This window comes from Thalassophryne amazonica, chromosome 10 (assembly GCF_902500255.1).
Source record: "Thalassophryne amazonica chromosome 10, fThaAma1.1, whole genome shotgun sequence".
Classification (NCBI taxonomy): Eukaryota; Metazoa; Chordata; class Actinopteri; order Batrachoidiformes; family Batrachoididae; genus Thalassophryne; species Thalassophryne amazonica.
This window is the reverse complement of record NC_047112.1, coordinates 65,143,236-65,163,358: the sequence shown is the minus strand read 5'-3', so window position 1 is coordinate 65,163,358 and position 20,123 is coordinate 65,143,236. Positions and strand designations below refer to the sequence as shown.

General features: G+C 44.0%; 1 protein-coding gene across 1 annotated transcript in view; it reads right to left on the bottom strand.

Annotated features, from left to right (window-relative positions):
* Positions 1-20,123, bottom strand: part of adamts10 (ADAM metallopeptidase with thrombospondin type 1 motif, 10) — a 193,316-nt gene that overhangs the window by 148,312 nt on the left and 24,881 nt on the right. Inside the window, 2 exon segments of the mRNA XM_034180151.1 lie at positions 6,163-6,372; positions 6,504-6,643. Coding sequence (XP_034036042.1) covers positions 6,163-6,372; positions 6,504-6,643 — 350 coding nt within the window.

Below are 20,123 nucleotides of genomic sequence, written 5' to 3'. Positions count from 1 at the left end.
ATAGTGAAGTGTGGGATGAGCTGCTTGGTGTGCTGCCACCGCGAACCGGACCCAGATAAACAGCAGAAAACGAATGAATGATTTCTTGATGACTGCAACAAATAATAGAGATAGTACATGGATCCGAAGACTTTTTTCTTTCAAATACTGATACTGATCAGTGAAATGCAACAGCTGATTCACAATAGGGATAAAACAACAACAAAAAAGAGATTGATTTAAAAGAAAATTTAACAAAGTAACATAATCTGTTCATATCTTGTGACTGCACTGCATTCTGGCCTAATGTGGCAAGTGGTGAAGAATATTAGAATCCCTGTTTTACCAGATTTTTTTCCTGTGTGACAGAAGGTTTGGTTTGGACACAAATGCAAGACTCACAAACACAGCTCTGGTTGACAAACGTTAGTGGTGTGACAAGCAGTGGTCGGTACACGGGTAGACAGTCCAGAAAACACAGCAGCACTATCATTAACATCAGGCTTAAATCGTGATCGGAACAAATGGGCAGGTGTCGAAAACACTTTGAGGCAGGCAGGACTATGGAACATGAATGAGAGCTGGAAAAGGCACAGGGTGCATCAATCTGGCAAAGAAACAAAGCAGAATGAGCAGTTATATATGCACCCCAGCGACGAGCTGCAAATCGAACACAGGTGAGCATGGAAAGCACTGGAAAGGGGGGGCGTGACCAGGGAGAGAGAGAGAGAGACAGACACGCCCACCTTTAAAAGAGACAGAGAGACCCAAACAGAAAAGCATCCAACAAGGAGATAAACAAAAAAGAAGACAGCCTACACACAAAAACAGACTACAACCAAGAAATAAAAGCAGATCAAACACACCCCCTGACAGTACCCCCCCCCCCGCCACGGCCGGCCTCGGACGGCCCAGGCGAACCAGGGTGAGTGGCATGAAAGTCGCGAACAAGCACAGGATCCAAAATAAAGCGAGAGGGAACCCACGAGCGCTCCTCGGGACCATAGCCCACCCAATCGACCAGATACTGAAACCCATGACCGCACCGGCGAGAGGCCAGGAGCCGACGCACGGAGAAGACCGGGCCACCATCCACACACCGGGTGGACGGCGGGGGAACTGCAGGAGGGCATAAAGCACTTGACCGAACAGGCTTGACGTTACTGACGTGGAAAGTAGGGTGGACGCGCATGGACCGAGGAAGACGAAGACGGACCGAAACAGGATTAATGACCCTGGAGACCGGAAAGGGACCGACAAACCGGGGAGCCAGCTTCTTAGGCACGCACTGAAGCGACAAGTGCCGTGTAGAGAGCCACACCCGCTGCCCAGGGACGTAGGATGGGGCAGCGGACCTCCGGCGGTCAGCGGCCGTCTTATAAGCTTCTACAGAACGGGATAAAATCGTCCGAGCATGCTCCCAGGTTCGCCGGCAACGAAGAATCAAACTGAGAGCCGAGGGAACTGATGAGTTAAGGTCGACCGAGGGAAAAAACGCCGGCTGGTGTCCAAAAACAACATGGAAGGGGGAATAACCGGTGGAAGAAGAGGGCAAACTGTTGTGGGCAAGTTCGACCCACGGAAGTTGGTCAGACCAAGAGGCAGGATGCCGTGACACAAGCACCCGCAGACCTTTCTCCAGGTCTTGATTTATTCGTTCTGCCTGCCCACTGGCCTGTGGATGGTAACCCGAAGTCAAACTGGAAGTTACCCCGAGGAGACGGCAAAACTCTCTCCAGAATCGGGATATAAACTGCGGGCCCCGGTCGGAGACTATATCCTGTGGTAAGCCGTGTAGTTTAAAGACCTGGTTTAGCATAAACCACAGCTGTTTTCCCTGGCCGATGGTAGTTTCCGTAGCGGAATAAAATGAACCATCTTGGGAGAGTCGGTCGACTACAGTTAAAACCACAGTGTGGCCCTTGGAGGGTGGGAAGCCGGTTACAAAGTCTACAGCAATATGAGACCACAGAGACGGTATTGGCAACGGTAACAGTGACCCTGCAGGTGGTTGATTTGAGGATTTATGCATTGCGCATACCTGGCAGGCAGATACGTATTCAGAGACGTCCTTTACTAGGCCTGGCCACCAAAATCTTTGCTGCACCACGAACAAGGTTTTTTTAATGCCAGGATGACAGAACATCCGACTATCGTGACACCAGCGGATTGTCTCACTCCTGAGGTCTGGAGGAACAAAAAGTTTTCCCCGCGGACACCTGACAGGAACTGGCGCATCCCCGATTGTCGATTTAATTCTACTCTCGATGTCCCAGGTTAAGGCAGACACAAAACATGAAGCGGGTAATATCGTTCCTGGATCTACAGGCATGTCTACTGGCTCTCCCAGGCGAGATAGGGCATCTGGTTTCCTGTTCTTGGTGCCTGGGCGGTAGGACAGAGTAAAGTTGAAACGACTAAAAAATATTGCCCATCGGGCCTGGCGGGCATTGATCCGTTTGGCTGAACGGAGGTATTCCAGGTTTTTGTGATCAGTGTAAGCGACAAAAGGGAATTGTGCCCCCTCCAGCCAGTGCCGCCACTCCTCCAAAGCCACTTTAACCGCTAACAGCTCGCGGTCGCCGATGCCATAATTGCGTTCTGTGGGGGTCAATTTCTTTGACAAAAAGGCACAAGGGTGTAGCCTGTTGTCCGTGGGGTTCCTCTGGGACAGAACAGCCCCCACACCTACATTGGAGGCATCAACTTCTACCACGAACTGTCGTGTGGGGTCAGGGAGGAGTAGCACGGGGGCTGCGGTAAAGCGATCTTTTAGGACTCGAAACGCCTTGTCACATTCCTTCAACCAGACAAACAGGCGGAGGGACGAGGTGATAGCATGCAGGGGAGCAGCCACTGAACTGAATCCTCGAATAAATTTCCTATAAAATTAGCTAACCCTAAAAACGTTGCACCTCCTTACGGGAGGTGGGTACTGCCCACTCCTGTACTGCCACCACCTTTGCAGGATCCATCTTAATCTCCCCTGCGGAAATGACAAAACCTAAAAAGGAGACCGTGGACTTATGAAATTCGCACTTTTCTGCCTTCACAAACAGCCCGTTTTGCAGTAAAGTTTGTAACACCTGGCGAACGTAGCGAGTATGAGCAGTCAGATCAGGGGAGAAAATGAGGATATCATCCAGGTAGACAAAAACAAATCTATTCAGGAAGTCACGTAGCACATCATTTACTAAGTTTTGGAACACTGCGGGCGCGTTCGTGAGACCAAATGGCATTACAAGGTATTCGTAGTGACCAGAGGGAGTGTTGAAGGCCGTCTTCCATTCATCACCTTGCTTAATTCTTACCAAATGGTATGCGTTACGCAAGTCGAGCTTAGTAAAGACCCTGGCACCTTCCAACAATTCAAATGCGGAAGAGATTAATGGCAACGGGTAGCGATTCTTCACTGTGACCTCATTCAAACCACGGTAATCGATGGAGGGACGGAGTGTTCTGTCCTTCTTTCCTACAAAGAAGAATCCCGCCCCTGCTGGAGAAGAGGATGAACGTATTAACCCAGCTGCTAAGGACTCCTGTATGTACTCGTTCATAGCGTGGCGTTCAGGTGCGGATAAGGAGTATAGCTTTCCCCGAGGAGGAGTTGCCCCAGGGAGAAGTTCTATGGCACAGTCATAACTGCGATGCGGTGGTAATGATTTAGCTTTTGCTTTGCTAAAAACAGCTGCGAGATCATGGTAATACACGGGGACCCCAGTCAGATCCGGGTTGATTTCCTGCGAACTACAGACAGACTTAGGCAAACATACATTGCTACAAGACGGACTCCAGGATATAATTTCGCCCTTCGTCCAATCAAAATTTGGTCCATGGCGTTGAAGCCAGGGGTGCCCTAGAATGATCGGGTGAGTCATATTATCCATCACATGAACGCTAACTGATTCAGAGTGAGAGTGGGAGATTAGCAGTTTGACAGACTGAGTGCGGTGAGTGATTTCACCAAGCACGTGACCATCCACTGCACGTACCACCAGGGGGCTGAGGCCGAGAGTGAGTGGAGGAGGAGGAGTAACGGGCTGGAGGCGTGTCCATCCGGTGGTCGGGATTACGGCTCCATTCCGCTGTTGCCCAGGTGGCCGCTCGGCCGGAAAGGTGAGTGATCATATATGCTATCTTCGTTCTGTCTGTCGGGAACATGGGTGACATCAGCTCGAAGTGGAGCTCACACTGTGTAATAAATGGTCTGACGTCGCCGGATTCTCCAGAGAAACGTTCCGGTTGCAACAGTTGGTTGCAAACCACTGGAGCAGATGTGGGAATCGGAGTGGCTGCTGAAGACCTCAGTGAAGGTGGGCTGGAGGCCCTGGTGGCCGCGTCCGACGAAGCCTAAGGACTGAGTTGCGCCAGGAGCTGATTCATCTGCGCGCTGACAGTGGACATGAAAGTGTCCTGGCGTTTAGCAAGTTCGCTAATACCAGAACTCAGCTTAGCGAGCTGGTCTTCCTGCTGCGCGAGTTGCTGGCTGTGGTGTCGTACCGCCAGCTGAAAGGGGTCTGAGCCTGCTGTGTCCATCGTTGGCCAGATTGATCTGACAAAAGGTTTGGTTTGGACACAAATGCAAGACTCACAAACACAGCTCTGGTTGACAAACTTTAGTGGTGTGACAAGCAGTGGTCGGTACACGGGTAGACAGTCCAGAAAACACAGCAGCAGTATCATTAACATCAGGCTTAATCGTGGTCGGAACAAACGGGCAGGTGGTCGAAAACACTTTGAGGCAGGCAGGACTATGGAACATGAACGAGAGCTGGAAAGAAGGCACAGGGTGCATCAATCTGGCAAAGAAACAAAGCAGAATGAGCAGTATATATGCACCCCAGCGACAAGCTGCAAATTGAACACAGGTGAGCATGGAAAGCACTGGAAAGGGGGGCGTGACCAGGGAGAGAGAGAGAGACAGACACGCCCACCTTTAAAAGAGACAGAGAGACCCAAACAGAAAAGCATCCAACAAGGAGATAAACAAAAAAGAAGACTGCCTACACACAAAAACAGACTACAACCAAGAAATAAAAGCAGATCAAACACACACCCTGACACTGTGCCTTTTGTGTTTGGCCTTGACAAGATGATAAAAGCAGGTGGTCACCCCACTCAAAGTGTCTTACTGTTAAACTTTACTTTTTCTTTGCCATTGTCACAAATTGTCACAGTCTGATTGGCTGAATTCTTGTCTGATATTTTCCCATATCAGACCGATTGCCATGACAATTGGTCCGGAACACATATCACATTCGTTATGAACCAGAAAGCTAAAAAAACAATTAGAAAAGCCAAGTCGGACATGAACATACGCCATAAATATCTAAAGTACATCAGAAAAACACACAGACTGTAAGCTTACCAGCTAACGACAGGACCGTCTGTTAGCAAGTTCTTCATGGAGGTGAACTGAACAGGTCAGACTACGAGCCGTCAGCAGCTTTCATATTCGGGCAATATTGTAAGTTCACATGTTTATATATAAGTAGTAGATATATAATGAATTAATTACTAACCTTGCGCTCACTTAATAATCCTTTAATCACTTATATCAATGTATCAATGAGGACAACAAACTATAACAACAAATGAAATACCTGTTGTGGAATAAGCCTTTCTTTGAGATCTTTGAGATATGTTGTGAATGCTGGAATTTAACTTCTGAAAAGTTCAGACATCTGGTACTTCAAATAAACAAGGCATACAGATAATGATGCAGTACCTTGCAACCACCTTCTAATATTTTGACTTCAAATGATGTCATCATATGATGTTTATTAGAGCCAGAATAGCAGAAATCAATGCAGAAAACTTCATTTCAATATCTTATTTAGGTAGTTGCTGAGATATGGTCTTCAATATTGACCTCGATCTTAGACCTAATGCTTTGGCATGACCAATGTTGTCAGAGGACAGTTCACTCAGTTTGCTCACTGAGTTTGATTGATCCTGCTCTCTGCATACTGAAGATATCACAGGTGACAGACAAACCGTCACGCTGCTACAATACCTTCTTCTTGTTTTGCAGCAAGGCTAATAACATACAGTTTGGTTTAGGCATAAATTACACCTGACTTAAAATCTAAAGGTCAAGGTCATGGTCTTAGGATGGAAGCTAGCATTTTCTGTGCTGCACAGATCTCACATAGTGCATTAGCTTAAATGTTTGACTCTTACCAGGCCATTACAGTTGCTGAGAGCCACTTTACTGGAATGTGGTTGGTCTTGGAGGTGTCCTATATAGTGACACTGGGGAGAATATGAGTGGCTCCAGGCTAGCTGACCTCGCCTCCAGTACTCCACCCGGAACTGTCGAGCCAACAGACCTCCTTGCAGCGTAAGGTTCAGCAGGAAGTTGGTATGTGATGTAGGCAGCTGGTAGAAGAGCTAAGCAGCAGACAGAGAGAGTTTATAAATGGTCTGGATTCATAATGGTAAGCATTTTTCAAAAATAACTTACATGCATATAAAATCTCAAAACTAAAACTCAGGGAGAACTGTGTCAAAAGCCATAATACAGTATCTGGAGGCTTGTCCTGGGCGCCGCGTCTCCTTCGTTGATGGTGATGAGACGTTTCCGTGTCCAGTGTGTCATCATGAGGTGCTACACGTACTGGAAAGGCAATCTCATACTGGTCTAGACTGGATAGGAAGGCAGCTATGAAAGAAATAAATAAGAAACCAAATCCAGAGTATGACTTAATAAAGAGAGAAATCATCTTTATGTAATAAACCATAATGAAAAACAGTAGAGGATTTGGGAGTTGCTCATTCTTACTGATGGAGCATCCCAGATGGCAAAAAAAAAAAAAAATGACAGACTTTGGCTGATCGCTGACACCCCCCCCCCCCCCCCCCCCCCCACACACACACACACAAATTTACGAGCCCATTCCTACATGAAGTCAAAGAGATGTTGCCATGGATACTGTCCAACTGTATTCTTCTTGACTCTCCCCATCTGTGTCAAACCTGGTAGCATTTTACTGTCCAAAGAAAAATCTCCAAATGGTCAAAGTTGGCTAACTAATGGGAAAAGGTCACCTGCAAAACTCATTTTCAGCCAACCTTTGGCCTTGGCTGGTAGAGACGCTGCCCCTTCCCACACAGGCTAAATACCCAGAGTTCTTTGATGCAGACTGGAAGAACTCTGGGAAAAAGCAGTTGGTAACCACTGATAGGTCCAGCTTGAATAAACAGCAGTGCCATTACAAATGCTGCCTTCAAATAGAACTTGTGAAGCCATATTTCTGACATGGGAAGTTCCATGCATAGTGCATATTATGCTTTCTTTCGAATGACATTGTGAGAAAATTGTAAGAAGGCAAATCCCAAAGCATTTTTTAAATGGTATGTCAACAAAAACATAATGAAAAGTAATGATAACAGGCACTTAAGTTCCCTAATTTCCTCCCACGATTCAGTGTCCAAACATTTTTATCAAAATATATTATTTTGCAAATCAGCGGAATAATTTTGGAGGGAAACTATCTTTCACTAAAAAAACTTATAAAGCTGTCATCCTACAAATATCTAAATGTATGAGGGGAAAGAACTACAAAACACCTTCAAAAGATGCACACTACTTGTCTTCAGAAGCTGCCATTTATTTGTTATTAATATGTTGTTGTTTGTCTATCACTTGCCCCTGTTTTTGGTCAGGGTTGCCAGAGTGAATTAATACAGCGATTAATACTTGGATAGGAGAGGTTTCCCATCCAAGTACCAGGACCAACTCTGCTTAGCTCCAGAAATCTGATGGATCATGCATACACAGAGCAGGTTGGTTCTGATGTGCCATTAATATGTAAAATTTTTTAAATGTAGGCAACTATATGTCATTTAAGTCAGACAATTTGGAACAAATATATGCTGTTGCTGGATAAAAAATACACTTTCATCTGTAAAAATATTTCATTGGATAAAACTGTATGAAGTTGAAAATGTATGCATGGAACACATGAAACAGTCACAAAATTGTTTAATAACACTGCTCAAAGTGCATTGATTTTCTTCAGCTATTGGCCAGAAAAATAGCCAAATCCGACACAATCCATACTTACAAACAAAATACACACACTGGTACACTAAATACTTCAACTCAACTCAAACTTTATTTATAGAGCACATTTAAAACAACCTGGGTTGACCAAAGTGCTGTACACATTAAAAACAAGATAATCAATAAAATGCAGCGATAACAATAAATAAATATAATACTAAAACACATAACACAGTGCTATAAAATAGAATAAAATAAAATAGAATGAAATTAATTAAAATTTTGCCAGAAGCTCACTTAAACTTGATTAAAAACCAGTGGGAAGAGGTGTATCTTTAGGGAAGATTTAAAAACCTCAATAGATCCCGCAGAGTGGATGTGCCAGGGCAGCTTGTTCCAGTCTAGGAGCCGCTGCCACTAAGGCTCTCTCACTTTTAGCTTTTAGCCTAATTTTTGGGGTGACCAGTAGCAGTTGATTTGCAGATCTCAATGCTCTGGCAGGGGCGCAGACACGGAGGAGCTCAGTCAAGTACTGTGGAGCTAGGCCATTGAGAGCTTTAAAAACAAATAATCAAATTTTAGAATCTATTCTAAAAGCGACGGGGATCCAGTGCAGTGAGGCTAGTACAGGAGATATGTGGTCACGCTTGCATTTGTCAATGAGGAGACGGGCATCCGCATTTTGTACCAGCTGCAGGCGGTGCAAGAGTGAGTGGTCCAGGCCAAAATACAGTGAGTTACAGTAATCCAGTCGTGTGTTAATTAAAGCATGGATTACAGACTCAAGATCTTTATGTGGCAGGTACCCTTTTACTTTAGATTCTAGACCTACCTCAAAGCCTCACAAGGTCTAACGCCTTCTCATTTATAGTAATTACTACAAGACTGAGCTAGAGGTGATCTGTCATTACTCACTATAAACTATGAGGGTGAGAAATGCCAGAAGGAGAAAATAACTACTAGTTAAGACCATCACACTTAGGGTCCAACTTTTATAGCTTCTCAGAAGAAAGGAAGCTTCCTGTGGATAACACTATCAGCGGTACGATTAGGGTAATTTATTTCGATGAGTTGTATCCTATGTGTTCTGGTCTCCTGCTGCTCTCTGCAGTCTGGGTGGTACATAAATGAAGGAGATACACACTTACAGGGATGTATGCATGCTGAAGGTGGACAAGCTTATCCATAGCTGCATCCAAAAATGTCTTCATCTTTGCTGAAGACTCGCCTGTTGAGGCCAGAGGACCATCCTGCAGTGTCTCTACTCAAGAGCCTAATGTTTGTCAATCCACCTGCAGCCTGATCCTCATGACAGCCTCAAAGAGCTGCATCTTCTTCCATTTCGACTGCTCCTCTTCCACATGGAACGGATACATTTAAAGATAAGGACAGAAGGATTTCCACAAGAGGTTTTTCACTGAAAAAAAAACAAATTGGTGGTAGTATATTCAGACGTTTCAGATGCTTTGTGGTGGACAAGCGGTTGGTGTGCTTAATTCCAGTGCAGAAGGTTCTCCGTTCAGTATCACCCCTGCCCATTCTCCATGTAATATGGAGTTGCATGAGGAAGGGCATCTGGCCTAAAACTTGTGCCAAAAATCAACATGCAGATCCATGATGAATCTGCTGTGGTGAATCCAACAGAAAAAGGAGAAGTTGGTAAGATGTTTCCGGTACGACTGTCAGAGGCACTGGTGGAATAAGGCAGCAATATAACAACACTTTTTCCATATTCATGCTTAGAAAAACCTTGTGGAATGATTTCTTACACCCCTAAAGTGGACCATTCCATTTCTATACTTGAGTGCAGCATAGGAATTTCACCTCATTCATTACCTCTCACTCTGGCCATAATGCCCTGAAAAATTATTGCAAGTGTACGACTGTTATGGCCTTTGTGTTCCAAGTCCAGCTTCCAACTATTTTTGTCTTATTTGGTCTTTGTGTGCATTTTTACAGGTCTTTACCAGAAGCACCTCTCCTCTTGATAAAAAAAAACTCAAAAAGTCTATACCCGTGCAGCACCAGGCCTCTGAAGGATCTGTGAGCCCCACAGGATGGGTACAGGAGTGTTTGGGGTTTTAGTTTATTTTGTTTTTTGAAGGAAGAAATGTGGCAGACAACTGGAGACAGATGACCACGAGGAGTCAAATGCAACTTTAAGAAATACACAGCTGTGAGTTCTGGATGAGAAGACTCAGACACTCTGGCAATTTAAGTCTGTAACGCTGGACTTTCCAGATTAGGCATAGATCCTGGCGTGATAAGAAGTGAGGAGGGCGAACACGTGGCTGTGCAGTAGAAACATGATTTTTGGAGGTACAGTTCAAGCTCAGCCACCCAGAACGTCACAATTCTTTCCTATGTCGAAATTCAGTGCAGACTGAGACTGCAGGTCTCCACTAGGATGATCAGCAGGATCATAACATGCACGTGTCATTCATCATAATGATGAAGATAAAAATGTCTTGGTGATATTTGATCCTGCATTGTCCTCTGACTTTACAAACATGACCTCAAATGCTTTTTTTTCCCCACTTGCAGAATACAGGAAAGATTCAGCCAAATGTGTCCAAGTCTGAGTCAGAAAATCAGAAACTGATAACCGTAATGTCTTATTTTTGGCCTGGAAACGCCAGTAAGAGTGAGTCTTCGATTGTTTCAGAATACTGCTGGTAGAGATTACTGCTAGTTGAGTTGGAACCACAAGAACAAAAACTGACCTTGTGTCTTTACGTACAGAGCTTCTACAAAATGTTACTGCCTCGCTTCCCCCAAGTATTTATCCAGTATTTATCTGATGTACATTATATTATGATGTGAGAAGCATGTCTGGTTGTTCCTCTACTCCTGCCGGTAGTGTTGCCTCAGTAATTTTGAAAAAGTTACTTTATTAATTACTTTAAAAAGTTACATTTTACAGTTACTTTATCCAGTTACTTCATTAGCAGCTGCAGAATGTAACTAATAAAGTAACTAGTAATCTAACTTATTTTTAAGGTTGAGTACTCAGCAAAGTTACTTTGCTGAGTTCTCAATCTTAAGAGTAGCTAAATTAGATTACTAGTTACATTATTAGTTACATTACTTATTAGCAGTGGTGGGCACAGTTGTGAGAATCAGCCTACCGCTAATTAGCGAAGCTAACTTTTTTGTTAGCAGATTAGCTTTTCAGGTAACTTCAAAAACCATCAGCGGACCAATTAGCTTCCGACAAATTTAGTTCCGATAACTTTTAGACTGCTAACTTTTTTTACGTAGTTAGTAAAAAACATTTATAAACCATGTTGCCTCCTGTCTGCTACGTATTTTGCAGCAGTGAGGCAGCTGAGAGGAGCTGAGCTCAACTTTACCCCAGCAGAAGGGGCATGGCTGCCAGGCTGCCACAAAAAAAAAGAACAAAAGTAATTTTCCTTCACAGCATAGAGTGGTCCAGCCATGAGGCAGACGTCTTGAAAAGGAAAGCAGGTTTGACTTATGATTTTGATTTATAAATCAAATTAATCTGGATATAATAACTACAATAATCACATATCTTTTAATTTTAAAGTAATGCACTAATTCTGACGTTTTGATCATTAGCACACAGCAGTGCCCAAAGGGATTACAGGTAAACTGAGCCTCCACTCACACTGATTGGTTGACTCCTTTATAAGCCTTTATAATGTGAATCTTGATCCAGAATCCAGATCTGGATCACCTCCAAAATTCAGTGGAGTCTTCCCTGCCCTAATATCTATCTGTGTTGAAATATGGTGCGAATCCATGAAGTAGTTTTGATGTAATCCTTTAAAGCGTATATAAAGTGAAACTTGATCCAGAATCTGGATCCAGATCCAGATCACCTCCAAATTTGAATGGAGTCTTCCATGGCCAAATATGTATCTGTGTTGAAAATTTTGTCAAAATCCTTGAAGTAGTTTTGACATAATCCTTCAAAGCATACCTAAAGTGAAATCTTGATCCACAATCCAAATTCAGATCTGGATCACCTCCAAAATTTAATGGAGTCTTCCCTGGCCTAATATGTATCCGTGGTGAAAATTTGGTGAGAAACCATGAAGTATTTTTGGCATAATCCTTAAAAAGTGTATAAAGTGAAATCTTGATCCAAAGTCTGGACAGACAGACAGACAGACAGACAAATAAACGCAGGTGATTTTATTACTATAGACGTAGACTGCTGGGGGGTTCCCATGATGCACTGTTTCTTTCTCTTTTTGCTCTGTATGCACCACTCTGCATTTAATCATTAGTGATCGATCTCTGCTCCCCTCCACAGCATGTCTTTTTCCTGGTTCTCTCCCTCAGCCCCAACCAGTCCCAGCAGAAGACTGCCCCTCCCTGAGCCTGGTTCTGCTGGAGGTTTCTTCCTGTTAAAAGGGAGTTTTTCCTTCCCACTGTAGCCAAGTGCTTGCTCACAGGGGGTCGTTTTGACCGTTGGGGTTTTACATAATTATTGTATGGCCTTGCCTTACAATATAAAGCGCCTTGGGGCAACTGTTTGTTGTGATTTGGCGCTATATAAAAAAAAAATTGATTGATTGATTACGTCCTTGGCGGATGTAATAAAGGCAATATTTTTTTAAATAGTTAAACAGAATTCACTTAAAGTGCACGTCCTTTCACTTCATCAGCGGAGGTGGAGAGCAGCCAGTAGACCAAATCATGTTTTTAAAAAAATACAAACACACTGCTTCACTTTTAATGTGCAATAAATCTGTTTCAGACCATCCGCATGGGTCCTTTCCCTTCAAAGGTTTTATTTTACTCAGCGTGTGGCTTTGTAAACTTGTACCATTGGTTGCTACATTGATTAGCTCTTACATCTATGGTCTTATTCTCCATTCATTGTGGGAACGTTACAGCACCACATATAGGCCTGGCGTATGTACTACAGTGCAAACCCTCGAGACAAAGAATTTGCCTCAAATGTTTTTTGTAATCAAATTATTTGAGTTACTCGATTAATCATTTCAGCCATATTTAGATTTAGAGACATAGGCAATGCGCAAAACAATCCCATTCGTGATCTTGTAAAATAGACCAGAAGGTGGTCAAGGAGGTCAGTCTGGGCAGTTTCAGTTCCGATTGGAGAACGTTCCAATCAGAGGGAGCTGAAAAACTAAAGGCATTCTTTCCCGCTTCAGTGCAGACACGAGGTACATGAAAACATGACGTCATTCAAGCACAAAGCATAACGACTTTCAGATCTCTGAAGTAAACTGAATAAGTAGGTCGGAACCAGACCAATAAGAGTTTAGTAAACCAGAATCATCCAATGTGTATATCGCCTCTGATGCCGCGTTCACACCGGGCACGACACGAGCGACAGCAGCGACAGGTTGCCATGTAATACCTATGGAAGGACGCGTTTTGGCATCAAGCCACGCAGCGTGACGCGATGGACGTGAATGAAGCGACGCGAGTGAAGTGATTTTGAGCGATTGGCGTGTTTGTGGCACGATACTGCGTCGCGTCACGTAGCGTTGCTCTCCTCCCAAGTTGAAAAATCTGAACTTTTTCGTCTTGTCGCGCCATGATGACCAATCAGGGACTGGATATGTAGTGACGTGGAGATGTCTGGAGTTTGACTGAGGATGTGAACATGTCCTGTCTCTGGTAGCCAGCCTGTGAACAAGACTTATGTCTCTTTTGTCCTTTATTTCAAAATTATGACAGTTTTTGGAGTGAGCTGCAGCCCCACAGCAGGGGGAGTGGAGGGTTTTTTTTTCTTCCTTCCTCATGTGCGCACGCAAGCGAATCGTCCGTGAAGATTATTTTATTAATTAACTACACAGATGTATAATAAAGCAAATGGTGACTGGTTTCTAAACACAATTATGACAGAGTTTTCTGGGGAAGAGCGAGGAGTAGCCCCACAGCAAGCAGCTGAGTTTTTTTTTTAATTGTTCACATGTGCACGTGTAAACGGGACAGGAGGTCCTCAAACTGGGTCCTGCAGAGGCAGAAGGACCGCTGAAAGCGGCCGTCATCCAGACGCAGTTCCTGCAGCAAATGATGATACTCCCCAAATTGGGAGCTTTCCACAGCAACTCGCTCCATGTGATCAAGATCCGTCATGTTAACTTGACTGACAACCGGAGCCAGCGAGCGGAATGGAAGCTCCTCCTATTTGATGATGCACTGGGGCGAATTTTCGCAGCGAAAGCAGAGCGACACACCGGGCAATGGTGGCGTGTCCATCGCCATGCGACCGAAGTGAATTTGTGTCATCTGGTCGCGCCCGGTGTGAACGCGGCAACAATCAATCAATCAATCAATTTTATTTATATAGCGCCAAATCACAACAAACAGTTGCCCCAAGGCGCTTTATATTGTAAGGCAAGGCCATACAATAATTACGTAAAAACCCCAACGGTCAAAACGACCCCTTGTGAGCAAGCACTTGGCAACAGTGGAAAGGAAAAACTCCCTTTTAACAGGAAGAAACCTCCAGCAGAACCAGGCTCAGGGAGGGGCAGTCTTCTGCTGGGACTGGTTGGGGCTGAGGGGAGAGAATCAAGAAAAAGACATGCTGTGGAGGGGAGCAGAGATCAATCACTAATGATTAAATGCAGAGTGGTGCATACAGAGCAAAAAGAGAAAGAAACACTCAGTGCATCATGGGAACCCCCCAGCAGTCTAAGTCTATAGCAGCATAACTAAGGGATGGTTCAGGGTCACCTGATCCAGCCCTAACTATAAGCTTTAGCAAAAAGGAAAGTTTTAAGCCTAATCTTAAAAGTAGACAGGGTGTCTGTCTCCCTGATCCGAGTTGGGAGCTGGTTCCAGAGGAGAGGAGCCTGAAAGCTGAAGGCTCTGCCTCCCATTCTACTCTTACAAACCCTAGGAACTACAAGTAAGCCTGCAGTCTGAGAGCGAAGTGCTCTATTGGGGTGATATGGTACTATGAGGTCCCTAAGATAAGATGGGACCTGATTATTCAAAACCTTATAAGTAAGAAGAAGAATTTTAAATTCTATTCTAGAATTAACAGGAAGCCAATGAAGAGAGGCCAATATGGGTGAGATATGCTCTCTCCTTCTAGTCCCCGTTAGTACTCTAGCTGCAGCATTTTGAATTAACTGAAGGCTTTTCAGGGAACTTTTAGGACAACCTGATAATAATGAATTACAATAGTCCAGCCTAGAGGAAATAAATGCATGAATTAGTTTTTCAGCATCACTCTGAGACAAGACCTTTCTAATTTTAGAGATATTGCGTAAATGCAAAAAAGCAGTCCTACATATTTGTTTAATATGCGCACTGAATGATATATCCTGATCAAAAATGACTCCAAGATTTCTCACAGTATTACTAGAGGTCAGGGTAATGCCATCCAGACTAAGGATCTGGTTAGACACCATGTTTCTAAGATTTGTGGGGCCAAGTACAATAACTTCAGTTTTATCTGAGTTTAAAAGCAGGAAATTAGAGGTCATCCATGTCTTTATGTCTGTAAGACAATCCTGCAGTTTAGCTAATTGGTGTGTGTCCTCTGGCTTCATGGATAGATAAAGCTGGGTATCATCTGCGTAACAATGAAAATTTAAGCAATGCCGTCTAATAATACTGCCTAAGGGAAGCATGTATAAAGTGAATAGAATTGGTCCTAGCACAGAACCTTGTGGAACTCCATAATTAACCTTAGTCTGTGAAGAAGATTCCCCATTTACATGAACAAATCGTAATCTATTAGATAAATATGATTCAAACCACCGCAGCGCAGTGCCTTTAATACCTATGGCATGCTCTAATCTCTGTAATAAAATTTTATGGTCAACAGTATCAAAAGCAGCACTGAGGTCTAATAGAACAAGCACAGAGATGAGTCCACTGTCCGAGGCCATAAGAAGATCATTTGTAACCTTCACTAATGCTGTTTCTGTACTATGATGAATTCTAAAACCTGACTGAAACTCTTCAAATAGACCATTCCTCTGCAGATGATCAGTTAGCTGTTTTACAACTACCCTTTCAAGAATTTTTGAGAGAAAAGGAAGGTTGGAGATTGGCCTATAATTAGCTAAGATAGCTGGGTCAAGTGATGGCTTTTTAAGTAATGGTTTAATTACTGCCACCTTAAAAGCCTGTGGTACATGGCCAACTAATAAAGATAGATTGATCATATTTAAGATCGAAGCATTAAATAATGGTAGGGCTTCCTTGAGCAGCCTGGTAGGAATGGGGTCTGATAGACATGTTGATGGTTTGGATGAAGTAACTAATGAAAATAACTCAGACAGAACAATCGGAGAGAAAGAGTCTAACCAAATACCAGCATCACTGAAAGCAGCCAAAGATAATGATACGTCTTTGGGATGGTTATGAGTCATTTTTTCTCTAATAGTTAAAATTTTATTAGCAAAGAAAGTCATGAAGTCATTACTAGTTAAAGTTAAAGGAATACTCGGCTCAATAGACAACAACAACAACAACAGACAAAGACAATCTCAAGGCACAATGATACAACAGGGTTAAGGACGGTAGACAACTGGATGAAGCACACCTATACACAACATCGCCACAGTCCAATAAGGGCAGGACATTTAGCAGTTATCTGGAGCTTCCATTCTGATAACAGAATCCATTTTAAGATTGCTCTCAGCACCCACCAATGCATCCATGGTAATGCCCCCACTTACCTCAAAGACCTCCTCACTCCCCACACATTCTCCTGTTCACTCCGTTCATACATTACTAATCTTTTCCGTCCCCCTCACACCAAACTTCACAACATGGGAGACAGGACCTTCTGTTCAGCTGCCACTATATTTGGAACTCCCTCCCTGACCATCTGAGGGCTCCACAGACTGTGGAAGCTTTTTTAAAAAAGCCTCAAGACATACCTGTTTAGACAGGCCTCTCCCAGGTCTCAGCCATTTGAATGTGTTGCATCTTAGTCTTTTTATTCTATTTTATTATTTCATTTTGGTTTTATTATATTCTGGTGACTTTTTAATTTAAGATTTTATTTTTTATTCTCAATTTCAATTTCAATTTATTTTCATTTATATAGAGCCAAATCACAACAGAGTTGTCTCAAGGCGCTTCACACAGTGCCTTGAGTCTAACCTTACTAACCCCCAGAGCAGCAGTGGTACGGAAAAACTCCCTCTGAGGAAGAAACCTCAAGCAGACCAGACTCAAAGGGGTGATCCTCTGCTTGGGCCATGCTGCAGACACAACTTAAAGAGCAATTCACAAAACAAATATACAGGAAATAATGTTGGTGCACAGAACAGGAGGGTCTCCAGCACAACTACCACACCCATCTCTGGATGGAGCTGCACCTTAGACAGAGAAAAAACAGAATCAGGCATCAGAAAGACAAGAAATACAGTATAATTTGTCAGCATTACAACAATCACAACAAGAAAAAAAGGAAATACTAAGGTGATCGCTGGCCACTAGCCCTAAGCTTCACTAAAAGACCCAGAATTTAGTAGAGAAGCCTGAATCTTCGACTGGACTGGGTTGCTTGATGAAAGGACGTTTCGCTTCAAATTACAGAACTTCCTCAGCTAAAATTCTTGCTCTGGTAGTCTGACTTCTGTATTGACTCTTGTAGATACGAATAAACAGAAGCCACAAACGCTGGAGTTTTAAACCTAACCAGACCCCTCCTACCGAGAGGCAGACTGCTGTGGGCTAGTGACTAAACAATAGCTCTAATTAGCACCTATTGTGCTCTAGTTAGCACCCTCCTAATGACAGGGCATCTGTCCCTCCTATTGATGGAACGGACGCCTCTCCTGATGGCTCCCTTGACAACTCTCCTGATGACGTGAATGACTCATTACCATGATCAAAAGACTGAAACTGCTTTGATCTGAGTACCCCATTGTAAACAGGGGACAAAGCGTGTCTCAGACCCCCTCTCCGGTTAAGGCTGGGTTTCAACTGTTTCACACAGAATGCCTCCTTCACTCCTTTCTCAAACCATTTCTTCTCTCTGGCTAAGATTTTAACTTCCTTGTCCTCAAACGTGTGGTTAGTGTCTTTAAGGTGGAGATGGAGATGAATTAAGAGTCACAGCAGTGCTGAACAGTGCCAAGCCTCCTCCGTCAACATCACAGGAGAAGAATGGAAAGCTTTGTCAGCACTGCAGAAGGACCAAAGCATCCTTATCCTGCCAGCGGATAAAGGCAGATGCACGGTGGTCCTGAATACATTGGACTAAGAGGCCAAGATCAACAACTTGCTCAGTGACTCCGATACATATGAACGTCTGAAGAGAGACCCCACGAGCGGCTATAAGAAGAAAATCATTAGCTACCTCCAAAACCTGGAGAAAGAGGGACTCATCGACAGGCAGGCATACTACAGACTGTTCCCTGGGGACGCCACTCCATGCATCTATGGACTGCCCAAAATCCACAAACAGGACGTGCCACTCAGGCTTGTTGTATGTAGCACAGATTCCACCACGTACAATTTGGCCAAGCACCTCAAGTGGATTTTGGCTCCTCTAGTGGGTAACTCAGACCACCATGTGGAGAACACACACAATTTTGTGAACAAGATCAAGAACCTGCAGCTGGAGGCAGATGAAACTATGGTGTCATTTGATGTGACATCATTGTTCACCTGCATTCCCACCACTGAGGCTGTCTCAGCTGTGAGGCAGAGACTGCTGGAGGATGTGTCTCTACTTGAAAGGACCAAACTCACACCAGACCACATCTGCCAACTCTTGAAGATCTGTCTTAACACCACATATTTCCTGTTTAGGGGGAATTGCTAAAGGCAGATCCATGGTTGTGCGAAGGGGTCTCCGGTATCCCCCATTGTGGCCAATCTGTACATGGAGCGAGTGGAGAAGACAGCCTTGATGTCTTTCACGGGCATCCCTCCCAGTCACTGGTTCAGATATGTCGATGACACATGGGTTAAAATCAAGCAACAGGAGGTTGAGGACGTTACAGAACACATCAACTCAGTGGACTCCAATATCAAGTTCACACGTGAGGATGCCAGAAACAATCATTTAGCCTTCTTGGACTGTGATGTTACGATTGGAGAGAACAGGCAGCTCCAGACAGGGGTTTACAGAAAACCCACTCACACTGCTCGCTCTTTGGCTCAAACCACCCCCTTGAACACAAGCTCTGGGTGATCAGGACTCTTCAACACAGAGCCCTACAGGTGCCCACAACTATAGAGGGAAGGGCTAAAGAACAACAACTTGTCCGGAAAGCCCTCACAGCATGTAGGTACCCATGATGGTCCCTGGACAAAGTGCAGAAGTCCCAGAGAACAAAGAGACCAGATAGACAGGAGACGGAGACAAATCAAATCAAATCAAATCAATTTTATTTATACAGCGCCAAATCACAATGAACAGTTGCCCCAAAACGCTTTATATTGTAAGGCAAAGCCATACAATAATTACGGAAAAACCCCAAAGGTCAAAACGACCCCCTGTGAGCAAGCACTTGGCGACAGTGGGAAGGAAAAACTCCCTTTTAACAGGAAGAAACCTCCAGCAGAACCAGGCTCAGGGAGGGGCAGTCTTCTGCTGGGACTGGTTGGGGCTGAGGGAGAGAACCAGGAAAAAGACATGCTGTGGAGGGGAGCAGAGATCAATCACTAATGATTAAATGCAGAGTGGTGCATACAGAGCAAAAAGAGAAAGAAACACTCAGTGCATCATGGGAACCCCCCAGCAGTCTAAGTCTATAGCAGCATAACTAAGGGATGGTTCAGGGTCACCTGATCCAGCCCTAACTATAAGCTTTAGCAAAAAGGAAAGTTTTAAGCCTAATCTTAAAAGTAGAGAGGGTGTCTGTCTCCCTGATCCGAGTTGGGAGCTGGTTCCAGAGGAGAGGAGCCTGAAAGCTGAAGGCTCTGCCTCCCATTCTACTCTTACAAACCCTAGGAACTACAAGTAAGCCTGCAGTCTGAGAGCGAAGCGCTCTATTGGGGTGATATGGTACTATGAGGTCCCTAAGATAAGATGGGACCTGATTATTCAAAACCTTATAAGTAAGAAGAAGAATTTTAAATTCTATTCTAGAATTAACAGGAAGCCAATGAAGAGAGGCCAATATGGGTGAGATATGCTCTCTCCTTCTAGTCCCCGTTAGTACTCTAGCTGCAGCATTTTGAATTAACTGAAGGCTTTTCAGGG